At 42.4% G+C, this 13,891-nt stretch overlaps 2 protein-coding genes across 2 annotated transcripts in view; one reads left to right on the forward strand and one right to left on the reverse strand.

Moving 5' to 3' along the window:
• Nucleotides 1-1,829: 1,829 nt before the first annotated feature.
• On the reverse strand, nucleotides 1,830-3,307 carry LOC121335064 (translation initiation factor IF-2-like). Its single transcript, XM_041402837.1, has 3 exons — nucleotides 3,037-3,307; nucleotides 2,745-2,993; nucleotides 1,830-2,514 (listed from the first exon to the last, which is right to left on the reverse strand). Exons 1-3 carry the CDS (start codon nucleotides 3,305-3,307, stop codon nucleotides 2,216-2,218), a joined length of 819 nt encoding a protein of 272 aa, XP_041258771.1. The 3' UTR covers nucleotides 1,830-2,215.
• The window catches only part of TBC1D14 (TBC1 domain family member 14), a 65,498-nt gene continuing 54,744 nt past the window's right edge, over nucleotides 3,138-13,891 (forward strand). Inside the window, exons 1-2 of the mRNA XM_041402975.1 lie at nucleotides 3,138-3,416; nucleotides 8,772-9,507. Of these exons, the coding sequence (XP_041258909.1) occupies nucleotides 3,374-3,416; nucleotides 8,772-9,507 (779 nt within the window). The 5' untranslated portion in view covers nucleotides 3,138-3,373. The remainder of the gene's footprint in view (nucleotides 3,417-8,771; nucleotides 9,508-13,891) is intronic.

The following is a 13,891-nucleotide window of genomic DNA, read 5'->3' on the forward strand; positions in this document are numbered from 1 at the left end:
ACTGAGCCTACAGGTAATTCTGGAAAGCAAGCAGGAAAAGGAGCAATGTCTCCTGTCTTGCTGTCTCGTTGCATGATGGATAACAACTGGGAGTATCCAGCACTGCCACACTTGGTACCCTTGCACTCAGGCTGGGGTGAGCTGGAAGTGCCTTAAATCACAGTGATGGCAAGTGGAAGCAGGAGCTGTTGGTCAGCTCACAGTGATGCACAACTGCTGTACATTCACAACATGCTAATCTTTTCTTTAAACTAAAGAAAATGTCCTCTGGCTTATGAAGAGAATTACTGACTTTCAAGAGCTGCACAGTGGATTCAAATGAAGCTCAGTTTGGCTGGCTCTGAAAGCTGCTTGCATCACACTTGGCTTGTGATGAATGAAAATGCAATCTAGATGTTCTCATCTAGCTCTTAAAAAAATAAATTTGGAGTTGTATCAATTACAAAATTGCTGAAGCTTCAAAATAGAACTGAAAGCCTAAGCAGAGAATGCTTTCCACATCTACAGGCATAAGAAGTATGACAGAAACTTGCATTTCTGTTCCTTGGCTCTAATGAAAAAGAGGAAGGACTGGCATTTGGTGTACTCTTATCATATGTTGTATATTTTGGAGAAATGACCAAGACAGGAGAGCAAAAACTCTTCATGCTTTCTTGCAGAATAACCATTAAAATGGGATATCAAACTCTGCTGGCATGAATATGAGTCTGTATGACAGCGCTTTTGAACAGAATGTTTTTTAAAAAATTAAATTCTCTAGCACCAGTCTATTATTAGACATGCAGAAGTTTTTTTGTCCACTAGGTGAACATCAATTGCCACTTTGAGGCTGCTCTGTGTAACATTTAGTTTCTACACAAGAGCTGCATGCACTCTTAAACAAAAAATTATTTTATTCCAATAATTTTTATAAAATTGTGCTGCAGGTTTACTTGACCCTGAATCAGTGGCAAAAGCCTGATAATAACCATGCTGATTTTATGTGCCACAATTAACTTCTTATCACACTTCCGAGGATTTACTTACAACCCACGTGTTTAAACAAGAAGACTTGATTTCTGTGTGGACCTTAAATTTTGCACAGCTGCTGCAAAAGAAAGGTGCTAAAGGTCCCCTTTATGCTGAGTTATGCTTTTAGACTTCCTGTACCTGGCAGTACCTGTTCTGTTTCCTTTCAGTAATTAGCACATGCCGCATTTCATCACAGCTAGTGGCGTGACGTTTAGCAGCATTTAGTCACAACGTGAGCCCCTCAGCTTTTCCCCAAACAAAGAAGTAATAATGCACAACATTTGCAGACAGAAATTTATCTTGTCTGGGACATGAACAGACTGATGCTAACTTCTAATGCAAAACACCTTTTGGTAACAGCTCATGACAACCAGAAATGCTGCTTCCCCTTTCCTGTGAGCTGCACAGCCGTTCATGTGCAATAGAGGGGTGGTTTTTTTATATTGACTAGGCTGCAATTTCTGTGACTTTCCACATGCTCAGCTACCGCTGAAAGATTTTCTGCAGCAGGTTTTTCTAATTGTTTCTTCAGCCTAAATTATATTAAGCTGGGAGTATCATTATTTCCTGTGCAGGTACTCTGCAGAATTAGAGAGTTCCAGACTCTTTCCATTCTTTTATTTACCCTGGGAACCAAACAACTGGCCTAGCTACAGTGACACATCATGATGACAATACTCTCTTCTGGTTGCTCCAACAGAAGAATTGATTCATACTCTCAGAAACAGAAGAAAAAAAATTAATATGGAAAAAGGAATTAGTGACAGTATATGCTCCAAAATCTTTTGCAAATAAAGAAGTTTATAGTGCCTCAAAATTGATTTGCTTTTGTTTACTTTTATTTATTTACATTTAATATGGAAGCTCTCTTACAGAGATAGTCATTTTCAAAAGAAGATAGGGAAAAATTAGTGCCAGTCTTAAAAGAAATACAGCAGACTAAGGACTCACCCAATCACAGAAACAAGCTATCTGCAGAGGTATAATTTTTGATTGATGGTAGATTTTCAGAGCAGTCTCATAACAATTTAGTTCTTATCTTCATAGTATGGAATTGGTGTCAACGGGGTCATGGTGGCAAGTACTCCAGTACAAGTTTACCTCAGCCTCTCACAATTCATTCAAGTGTAACTTGCCCATATCAAAGCTTGAATAATCACGGGTTTGCACAGCTTCATAACGAACCAGTCACACCAACACAAGTTCAGATATTTCTGCGTCTGCTGCCCTCACACATCAGCTTCAGTGTGGACACGAGAGGTGTGAGTTGACAAGAGTGCTTAAATCCTCGGTTCAGATGGGGGACAGCTTTATCTTGCCATTGTTCTAGAGACATGATCACCGACTCGAGGTGCAAGACACATGACCTTTGCAGAAAACAGCAGTGCCGAGTTTCACAGATGACAAGGAAACACGACAGCTCTGCTCCAGTCAGGTGCTGACTGCTCGGAAACCAGTGTGGGGGCAGAGCAGGGTGTGCACAGCGAACGGCCAAAGGGTGCACTTTGAGACGGAAGGTGAAGAGAATGGAAAGATAAAAATACAAAAATCACAATTACCACCCCAGAGCTTCCACTTTTGGCATTGCACAGCGTAACGCCAGAGTTCCACAGAGCTAGGGACACACCTGCAGTGATGCCTCCACACGTACCGTAGCCCACACTTGTAAACACACGGAATTTTGTTTTCCCCCTAAACGCAGGCGGCAACACGAGTGCAGCCCGCCCGCCCACCTGCTTCCCCCGGGGACGGCCAGGGCCTCCCGCCGGCACCGGCTGTAACGCGGGGCGGGCTGCAGCACCTGGCGGCCAAAAAGTGGCTCCCGCCGAGCCCGGGGCTCCTCAGAACGAACGCCCTCAGCCACGGCCGCGTTTCCCTCTGTTCCGAGGGCTCCTCAGAACCAGCGCCCAAGCCACAGCCCCGCTCCCGGGGCGCCTCTGCTGCAGAGCCAAGCGGGCACCACCACGCGCCCGCCACGGGCGCTGAGGCGATTCAAAATGGCGCCCGGCGACGGCCGCCCCCCGCCCCCCTTCGCGCAGGCGTTCCCTTTCCCGGCGGGCGGGGCTTGCCCCGGCGAGCCGGGCAGGGGGAGCGGAGGCGGGGCGGGAGGAGTCCGAGCTGCGGGGGTTGGAGCATCGCCTGAGGAGCCCGGCACCTGTCCCGCAGCCAGGTGTGCACCGCCGGCGCCATGGGAGGCCCCGCGCCACGCCGAGGGGGTGCCCGGCGAGGGGCGGCTGCTCCGCCTCAGCCGCGCTGAGCCCGGCGCTGCTCCGCGGGGACCGGAGAGCAGCGACATGGACTGCCCGCCGCAGCCGCCGGCCGCCTCTTAGTCCCGCAGCAGCGGCTGTGGGGCGCGTCGGGCATGGCCCAGCGTGACGAGAGCGACGGAGGGCAGCGCTACCCCGGTGAGGTGTCCGGGCTCCGCGGGGCTGTTCCTGCTCGGGCGGCGGCGCTGCCCTGCCAGGGCTCGGGGTGTCGGTGGTACCTGTTGGTGCGAGGGGCGGGCGGGAGGGGAGCAGCCTCAGCACCGAGGGCCGCGCTGGCTGCGCTACTGACTTGCCCCGCCGTGGCCACGTAAAAAAGTTAAGAGGAGCAGGTGGGCTGAGCCCTCGGAGTTCACCGAGTGGGTTGAAGACCGCAGAGAAGAGTGAGCGCTGCTTCCTCAAGGCTTTGGTTGTGGCTTGTTTTTTTTTTTTTTTTTTTTTTTTTTTTTTTTGGTTGTTTCAGTTTCTTTGGGCTGTTTTGTAAGCGAAGGCCGCTAGCTCGGAACCTTCGCAGAGCGAGTCGGGTTCAGCCCGTGAGAAGGAAGCAACTTCCATCTCGCTGCCCCTCTTCTGGTCCAAGTCTCCCAGGCAATTCCCAAAGACCAAACAAAACTGCATCTCACAGTAGCTGAAGTTCTCCTGACGTTGCTGCTAATTTAATGTGGTTCACAGAGTTTCCAGCAATAATGGTGTGGGGAGGGTAAAAGCCCTGTAAAGCGCTTCTGGAGCAGAGGCTTTAGCAGAGCACTGTAACTTGTTGTATTGCCTGCCTGCCGGAGCGAAAACTGTCGGAAAGCGGTGAATGGCTTACTTATGATTACTGTCCGAGCCCTCCGCTCAGAAGCCAGCTTTGTAAAGCTCACACTTCTAAAAGGTCACCAGCTGAGAGTTAGATAATAGTCATCTTAATTAAAACAAAACAAAGAAATCCCCACCAGTTTCTTTTCTTTTTGCCAGTAAAGCTTTGGCAGTACTTACATAGGTAACCTTAATTGCTGTATCCCATGTTTAGTTAAAAGGCAGACTTTTTCGAGCTTCAGGAGTTCTTCGCTGTTGGCGATGCTGTGGCTGTTAGAATGCACACAAATGGAACAGAGAAATCTTTAATAAACAAAACTGAGTTTGATGCTCTTATGCACCAAGGTCAGTCAAAGCTGCCCTTGATAACAGCAATGTGTTTCTTGGTACAAAAATAATGCCACAAAAATAATATTGAAGCATGGAGAATATAAGCCATTAATTTTTAAAAAATCCCTTTAAGAAGAAAAAAAAGTTGCAACTTTGTAATTGAAGAAATTTCTTGTTCTTAAAAATTTGAGAAAAACTCCTGGCAGAAGTGTTGAAGAGATAATGTGTCATGTTAGCTCTTTGAGAACTGAGCTGTGTATGCAATCATTCCTCTTCTCATTCCTGTGAGGCAAGAAAATATAAAGCCTTTTTTTGCAAATTATTGTCTTACCCTTGTTGCTTGCCTAAACTGCATCATAACTCCCAGCGAACTTGGAATAACAGGCCTTGAGTTTGCATCTTTCTGGTTTTGTTTTACTCTAATGGTTTGGCATTGCTGTTATCTTTAACTTTTATATCAAAGTGGATTAAAAAGCCATTTTATTGTAGATCTCAGAAATTATAATCAAATATGACTTGTTCCCTCTGTATGGTTGAGTGATATGCAAAGCCAAAATCTGTTTTAAAGCCTCTGGTTATTGTCAGAACATGCCTTCTTGCATGCTGTGATCAGAATCTGGAGAATGTGAGGCCGTATAGACAGCCCTACTGAGACAGATGGAAACTCCACCTGTCAGGAAAAAAGGTACCTAGGAGAGGGTCTGAAAGCAGAACTAATGTATGTTGATGTTTTCATAAAGTTCTGATACTTGCGGTTTAGAGCCTTTCTGAGTTTCTCTTTGTTTAGGAATCATCAGTGATTTTGTATTCCCAAGCTTACACATAAATTTCTTGCATGCACAGTGTTCTGTGAGGAAGAGTTGTGCAGGTTAGCTGCCATTTGTGTGAATAGTTGTGTCCTGATGTTAATTTTGAACCTGGCTACAAAACTGTCTTTATCATGTGCTCGCTAGCACTTAAGTTGGAAGTGTTAATGAGTAAATAACATCTACCTGGGCTCTCATTGCCACTTGTGACCTTGGCTGTATTTTCCTAACTCCCTTTTCCTTGTTATTTCTTGTGGGATGCTCCCTCCTGTGAGACTGTGTTCTCTATAAGACAGAGGATATTAAGACTTTTACAAATATTGATTTTATTTCAATTGTAATATATTTAAATAAGCAATGGAAATTATTAATTTGTGCAGACAAAATTGCATACTATTTCTCAGGCAGAGAGGTACTTTTTGGTACTCAGATGATAGTGTTTCAACATCATTATGTTAATAAGTGCTTTATGGAAGGAAGTTAGCATCGGAGTACATGACAGAATATTTGACATCAGTTGTCAGATTTTGCACTTACCAGTGAGGCAGCTAAAACTGAGTATCAATATCACTCCATCCCTAAAAACAATTCTATAACAACTTAAAATGAATCAAGGCATTCTCCTATGTGTTCTTGAGAGCTGACTGCATCTCAAGTTTTCATTTAAAGCCCTTGATGGGTACACTTCAAAGCCTCCCACAGTTTTGCTGAACTGTGTAAAACCTTTGTAACTTGCTGTTGCATAATTTGCTCCAGCAAGCTGTAGTGTTGTATGCTTCTGCATTTCTTGCTTGCCCGTTTAAAGGATCTCTTCCTGTTAAATTTATTGCTTGAAAAAAATGTCAAGTTAAAAGAAAATTCCATGCCAGGTACAGAAGCTATTTTCACTTTTTTTTTTTTTTTTTTTGGTAATTCTTTTGTTTACAGTATTTGGCCTCTTGAGCTGCTGTGGTTACTGCCTCTGCCAAGGTCACTTGAATGCTTACCATTTGTAAGCTTGGTTGAGAAGAGCACTGCAATTAAGCTAAGGACTGGCTGCTGCTTCTGAAAATCATTGAGCAGAAGTAAAGGCAGTCATGGGAGGAATTCATTATGGGAACATGCTTGTACTGTTTACCCAAACATCATCAAAGCTGTTCCTGACAGGTTGCATTTGTGTTTTGTTTTCTGGACTGCACTTTTTAGATGCATTCATAAGTTTCAATTCTTGTAAGTCAAACCCCTTGGTTACCCTGTTCTGAAGTGTATATGTGTATATGCTTTAGAGTAACAAAAGGGGCTGGGGTGGGCTGTGGATTTGAAGAGCAATGTGACGTATATGAAGGAATAAAGGTGAACACAGGGAGAAGAAAAAAAGTCAGACTTCTGTTAGAAAAATGAGTGAATTCAAGTAAGAAGGTCTGAGAACAGGAGATTCCAGTAAATGCAACAGTAATTATATGTAATGCTCTATGTTATGTCTTATTTGTACACTTGAACTATCACTGTTGACTTCTTGAGTATAGTTTGTTGCCTGCATTCAAGGATTGCTGTTTAGGGTTGTTTGGTTTTTTTTTGCTGGCCCTTGCAATTTTAATTTAGTGAATAGAGAATTCATAATGTACACAGTTGGTGTGCCAGCTATTTCAACACATACTTTAATTGCAGGGGATGTAAACTTTTCAAACCATGGTAATATGAAAAAAGAAACAAAAAGTTGCTATAGCAACTCTTTAGGAAAAGACTTCACACATCTTCACAAGCCTTTTAGTCAATACACTTGAAACCTTGCTTAGGCAGACGATTAGGCAATTGATGCATTGATTGATTTGGATGGGTAGCATATAGTTGGCTGTTAAAGAGTTCTGAAGAAGTCTAAAAGATTAAATATCCAGGGTTCTTTCTCCTCGACTGTTTGCCTGTGCTTTGGAGTGGATTGAACTGGAGTTTCTTATCTGCTAGTGAATACTGTTTGGGTAGTAAATTAAAGATTTAGTGCAGCATACAAAGGACAGTTGGATTCCTGAACTTTCCACATGACTGAACTTCTGGGGGGAAAAAAAAAAAAAGTTCTGTTTGGACCAGTGAGATATGTTTGAAATGAGTTTTCTCTCACTCGCTGCCTGTTGGTATCACAATGCCAAACTGTATTGATGTCCTCAGATCTAAGAATGGACTATGTGTCAAACTCTGGTGTTTGGTAGGGCTCAGGTGACATTGGCCAGGGCTTTAGAACTGCTGTGAGATAGCAGTTTTCACTGATGTTTGAAATTGAGAAGTTTGGGGTTTCTTTTGGGGTATGTGTGTACTTTTTTTTAAAAGAACAGAATGTGGGGAGGACCTTCTAGGGAATAACTGGCACCTTTAATTGAGTGCTCTACTTGAGAGAGAATAGGAGACCAGGCTTCAGGAGCTGAAGAAAAATCTGTCTAGAAAACAGTCTGTTTGCAAGATGGAATGAGTGTTCTTCACTCATTCACACTTATCCCAGAGTGTTTCAGAGAGAAGAAATTGAAGCAATATGCACATATTTGTTCTGCCAACTGCTGCAGAGTAATTGCATTGCAAACTTCAGAAGAGCTGTAGACAATTTACTACTGATATGGAAAAAGAAAATCTGTGTAATATATAGTCTTATATAGCTCATATAGTGTTTAAAGGGTCAGTAGCAATTCTGGAAGCCAGGGCAGTATTCCTGATGGTGTTCCAGATGTATAAAAGTTGCCATTGAGTTCGGTGCACCCAGCCTGTAGCTCCTTTTTGACAGCCCTTGCTTTGCAGGTCATTCAGATTCAGACTGGAAGTGGGGCACTGACTGGATTAACTGACCTGCTGGCAGCCCCTGGGGAGACAGCAGGGATGAAGGGTCACAGTCCCTGAGTGCAGTGAATACAACATATTTGCAAATGTCTTTGCTACTGGATGTGCTCTGATGAAGTGCATTGGTGTATTGTCAAAACATTGACTGTATGGATAGCTTTATAGCTGTTCAGATTTTGCATCTCTTCCTTAATGCAACAGTGATACATTATGCATTCTCTTCTGTGACAATTTTATCAGTTTTATAGTTTCCAGAAGAATGCTGAGAAAGTCTGTTTAAATTAGCAGCTATGAATCTGGTCTAAGTGTATGGAAACAAGTTTTGTAGCTCTCTGACATCAGCAAATATGAATTTATGACTGTGTAAAAATAAATCTCATATATTTGCCTCAGTATTGACAGGGAACATTAAAATACTGCAGGTACATAATTTCACTCTCAGGAGATGTGTAAGGAGCAAACATGGGCACACAAACTGCTTATGAAAAGCTTTTCGTGCATCACATTTGCTAGAAGCCTAATTTAAGTTGCCATTGTCCTGGTTGTTCATGCTGGGGGAAGGGATAGTAATCATGTGCAAGAGAAGACAAATAATTTTTAATTAAAAGCCTAAATTAGGACAGGACTGAGTGCATTAAAAAAACAAATCAAGAAACAAAACCAAGAAACAATCATGAAAAAAAACCAACCCTACAAAGCAAACAGTCAAGAACAAACCACAACCTTCCTGCAAACTCCTAATCTTTTCTTTCTTTTTAACCAGTTACCAGCTGGGCCAAGACAACTGATCCAAATTTATCCAACTCTTTAAATGGCTTGACCTTCGTGGGAGTTCTGGATGCAAGAGTGGGCGGCAGTATCCAGGGCCTTCCAAACTTGAGCTCTGGGACCCTGAGAGATCTCTCATTGCCCGAGTACGGACCTGGCCTGCTGTCCAGTGCTTTAGAAGATTGTCATAGCCTTAAATCAGTGGATTCTGGTATTCCAACTCTAGAAATAGGAAATCCAGAGCCTGTTCACTGCAGTGTGTTGAATGTGAAGAGAAAGCAATCGGAGCCTGAGCTCGTGCCTGACAGGGCTTTTCAGAGCGCGTGCACGCTGCCGCCGTATGTGCCTCCGCATTCGCTGACTGCCGAGCACGACCGTGCCGTGCGGAAATCCTCCACTTTCCCGAGAACCGGGTACGACACCGTCAAACTTTATAGTCCAACCTCAAAGACTCTAAACCGAAGTGACGATATCTCTGTTTGTAGTGTGTCTAGCCTTAGCACAGAACTGTCAACAACTTTATCAGTTAGCAACGAAGACATTTTGGACTTTGTGGTCACAAGCAGTTCAAGTGCAATTGTGAATCTCGAGACTGACGAGGCGCACTTTTCGGATGTTACCCTGAATTCCTCTAGAGACAGCAACGACCAGAGCCAGCAGCAGTATTGTCATGGGACAGACGCGGACAGCAAACGGAAAATACTGGGACCTTTCACAAACTTCTTTGCCAGGTAATGTTTCCATAAAATATATTTTAATGGATTATGTAAGGTCTTAGGAGAAAGGTCCTGTTTGATATTGCACTTTGAAAAATATAGTACCTTGGTGTTTTAATTTAGATTGGTATTAACATATTTTTTCTGTTATGAGTAAATAGGCAAATATTGCTGGGTCTAAGGCTCTGCATCCTACTCTATATTATGTTTGTGGTGTATGGAAGCATCTTAAATCTTGGAAGATTCCTTCTATATTACAGTAAAAGGATTTCTGAACAAGGTCTTTTTTCTTCTGAACAGTGGCTTCTCCAGTGATATCTTTTGAGATTTTCGCCAAGGTCTTTAATCTTCTGTCACATAAATAGATAAATATAGGTAGAATCCATACCTGTATTAAAGAACTTTGACATCTGAAGATTTATAAGTAGTTTAGTAGTGATGGAATATTTATTGATCATTCTAAGGGTATGAAGCTTAAAATACAAATACTTTACAAACACTTGGTGTGACTACTCTGATCTTTCCAAATCTCAGTTACTGCTTTTTTAATATCCTTTTCCTTAATTATTGTGTGGAATGAAAACATCTGACATTGTGTCACCCACTTGTTGAAATAATGCCATTGGCTACCCAAAGCAGTTTCTAAATGTGGCATTTGTATCAATGATAAGGTTCTAAATGCAGATACCGCAGGGAAGTGGGGAATAAGGAAAAGGACTAATCTACTTTTGGGGGGTTGAGCTGTTTGCTAGCGGGTTCTTTTTTTTTAAGTTATGTAAGGCTTTTGTAGTGTTCCTTACTTTTAAATTATATCATCTGAAGTTTGATGTATTTTAAATAAATTGTTCTAGAAAGAAATTTTAGACATCAAGCAGAGTTGGCTGTAAATAACCTGTATTGCACATAGTTTAAGCTAGTATCTTTCCTCATGCAATTTTTTTTTTTATGAGATAAATAGGCTAATAAAGTACAGCAAGAATTGGTAAAAATCATTCTTTGAAATACTGACTTATTTGCAAAGCTTAAGAAAATCAATTTGTTTAGACCTACTGGGCTGACTGAAGCCTTTGTTGATTTTTATTCTTAGGTTAAAGTACTGTGCAGCAGAATTCCAGTCATCAGTCATGTTTGAGGTGCTGATGCTTTTGTGGACCCTTGTCTGTTTGTTGCCATGGAACCAGACTTAATTCTGGAGCAGGAGGCTTCTCAGCACTTCAGAGCATAAACTTTTGTTACCATTGTGGTAGCACAACTGCTAACTCAAACAAATGGTGTCCTTCAGCCTGGAAGGGAGCACAGTGGAACAGGCACATTTAGACCCCACTCAGAGCAGGATGTTTAACAGCTTCTCAACTTCTCTTATCCAACAAAGCAAAGCCACGTGTCCAAATTCTGTTCTAGTGTAGTCTCTGGTGGTTTTACCAGTGTTGCAGAAATTGTAGTACTCACTAGACTGAGCTTTTTCACCTGAATCTTTGCAGGTGCATTGAATGCCAGGAAAAAAGGGCTGTCATTACTACCTTTTAAATGGGGAACAGATAATCTTGGTCACTGGGTGATGTCATTGTAAGAATATGAGGATTAAGTTCGAACTAGATGATCGGCTTTGAAGTTCCAGGTGCTCAGTCTGTAACCTGACCTTGAATATCCTCCTCTTTGGCATCCACTTCCTGCTCTGTTTTGGAAACAAGAGCTGCCTGCTTCTTGTCTGTACTTGCACACCACACCCCCGTGTTTTATGCACCGTTTCATGTCATAAGACCTGGTTGTGAGTTCCACAGGTATTGAACAAGCAGGGAGCCTCGGAGGTTGTTCTGTGCCACAGGGAGTGCTATTTATATTTATACTGTCAGCATTGTGAAGGTTCAAAACATGCCGTTGCTAGTTTTTGTTGGTGTTTGTAATCTGCCACCCATGCGTTTGAAAACTCCCTGTTGCCTGGAGTTCCTGTGGCTCCTTGGATTCCCAGGACTTATACCAGTACTGAAGTAAATGAACCTGGGTCTTCCAGTGTTTTGTTTGAAAGTAGCTGCTTTCTAGAGACCTTCCTACCCAGCTCACCCTGTGCTCTGTACTGGGGTTTGTGTGCAGTGTGAGATGAAGAGGAGGCATTTTGAATAGTATTGTTCAAGACCAGCTTGCTGAGAGGGAGCTTCCTAAAGCAGTTTGTTCCAAGTGCTGCAGTGGTGGGTGTAAACAAAGTCCCTTTCAGCACAGAGTGCAATGCTAAGTGTGTTCTTAGTACTGCACTCTGTGCTGAAAGTTGTGATTCAGTCTCGCAGGTTGAGTGCATAAACTTCGCTTTAGAAAACCAAGGTGAACCGTAGTAAGAGAGAGCCAAATTATCTTGGCTTTGGCCAGTGGCTGGCACACATGTGTACATCATAGAGACCTGAGTGCTTTGTACACAGCCTTCCAGCAGCCTGGTGCTCACTGGGTAAGGCTGCAGTGCAGAGACTGCCTTAATCTGCAGGTTTAGCTCTTTGGGGGCTTCTCTGGGTAATAGGATACAGGTTTGAGCCATTGAGAGCAAAGATGAGTCAGCTAAATTTTTTGCACAAGTTGTTGATATTTGGTAAAAGGGAGAAACCTTGCTTCTTGAAATGGCATGTCTGCTTGCATTGAAGCCCAACTGGCCTCTGAGAATGTGCTAATTTCTGTGATCTTATCAGAGTAAACTTGCCCTTGACATGTCAGTTAAGATTTGTGGCTGCCTGTAGAGATAATACTGACAATAATTAGATGCCTCCAGTGCTTGGTCACATGTGCTTAAGCTACTTACAAATCAGCTAGGGGTAAGTCTTTCTCAGTACCAAGAAAATGCTTAGAGAAGTAGTTGCTTTAGAATATAAAATTATTTTTTGGCACTGTGCATTCATTTTTGGTTTTGAGACTGTATGCATGTGTGGATGTGCTCTGTGCACAAGGCTGCACATTCCATGTCAGTTCTGTGGTATGTTACGAAGTTTTGGTTTGAGACTGCATTTACAAAAAGAATTGTAGAAGAGATCAAATAAAAAGGGAACACTGTTGGCTTATTTCCTTCAGTTCTAGAACCTTCAACATCACTTGGGAATGGAGTGCTCCTGCCCTGCCTCCTTGAGCACTATGCTGAAGAAAGTTTCCTGGACTGTTTCTCTGGCTCAGTTTGTGTCTTCAGCAGTTTGAGTATCCATAAGGTCTGGTTGATTCCTCGGGCTGCTGGGTGCATCTTTGGGTGTGGCCAGGAAGATCAAAAGTGAGAAAGAGGCCGCTTTCTTGCTTACCACAGCTTTCCTCTTGGAAGAGCTTAAGGCACCACAGTGCTCTCATTAGGCTCCAGGTTGGCATATGAAAATGAATTACTGCTTCTGAAAGCAGCTGTAATGCTGACTGTTGACAAAAAAACTGACATGTTGATTGTTTTCAAGTGTCACTTGTATCAGCTTTAAAAGCCCAGAAGTCTTTCACGTAATCCTGAGATGGAATTAATTTCCTTCATTTGAATTTATGCAGGAACTTGGTTTGAAAACTAGTGTGGGCAAATAACGGGGTGGGAGACTAAAGAATCAGTGGCTGGTCTGCTCCTTTGCCTTATTGACCCAGAGTAGTGTGGGTTAATGAGTTTTACATTTGGACTTTACTTCTGTGCAGTACTGCAGAAACTTTTTCAAGTGTGGATCTTAAACAGCTTTGCTGAGTCAGGACTGTAGTGATCTTACTGCAGAAGTTGCTCTTTTCATTTATCATTTTCAGTTATCATTTTGGACACTGAGGATTTTTGTGCTTACATGGAGAGTGACTATAAAGGGGTTAGGACTATATACAGTTAAATAATAAGCCATGCAGTTTAAGTCTTTACTTAGTCCACTGCCATGGATATTGTTTGTTTTCCCAAGAATCTGGATCTTCTTTCTTTTCAGGCTACTCCTAGAAGTTTTTGATCCAAGTGTTCTAAGTGTTTGGATGTCAGGAAACCTCTAAGGAGCATAGGGACTACACATGTAATAAAGGGCTTTAACAAGAACATTACATTTTACTATTTGCAAAGAATCTCTGCATTTCTGGAAGAAAGCTTCTGGAGCAAGATTGGCATCCTATTATACCATATGCAGAAGCATGTACCTGTGACCTTACTTGTAATCTGATAAGAAAAAGGTCTTAAATTTCAAAATAGTAGCTACATCTTTCAGTAACTGTTTGAAGTCTGAAATCATGTGAATTTAATATGTTTATATCAGATATGTACACACATGTTTTGAGATTACTGGTCACACATCATTTGGAGTTCTGAATTTAGGAATTAGGTCCATTGATAGCAAAAGTGATTCATCTGTGTTAATGGATAGGACCCTTTTATAATGCTGTTTGTTGCTTTTAATGAGAGGACAGCTTAATGTACTTCTTTAATTTTGGTGTT

Source organism: Onychostruthus taczanowskii, unplaced genomic scaffold, assembly GCF_017590055.1.
Source record: "Onychostruthus taczanowskii isolate IOZ18803 unplaced genomic scaffold, ASM1759005v1 scaffold2, whole genome shotgun sequence".
NCBI lineage: Eukaryota > Metazoa > Chordata > Aves > Passeriformes > Passeridae > Onychostruthus > Onychostruthus taczanowskii.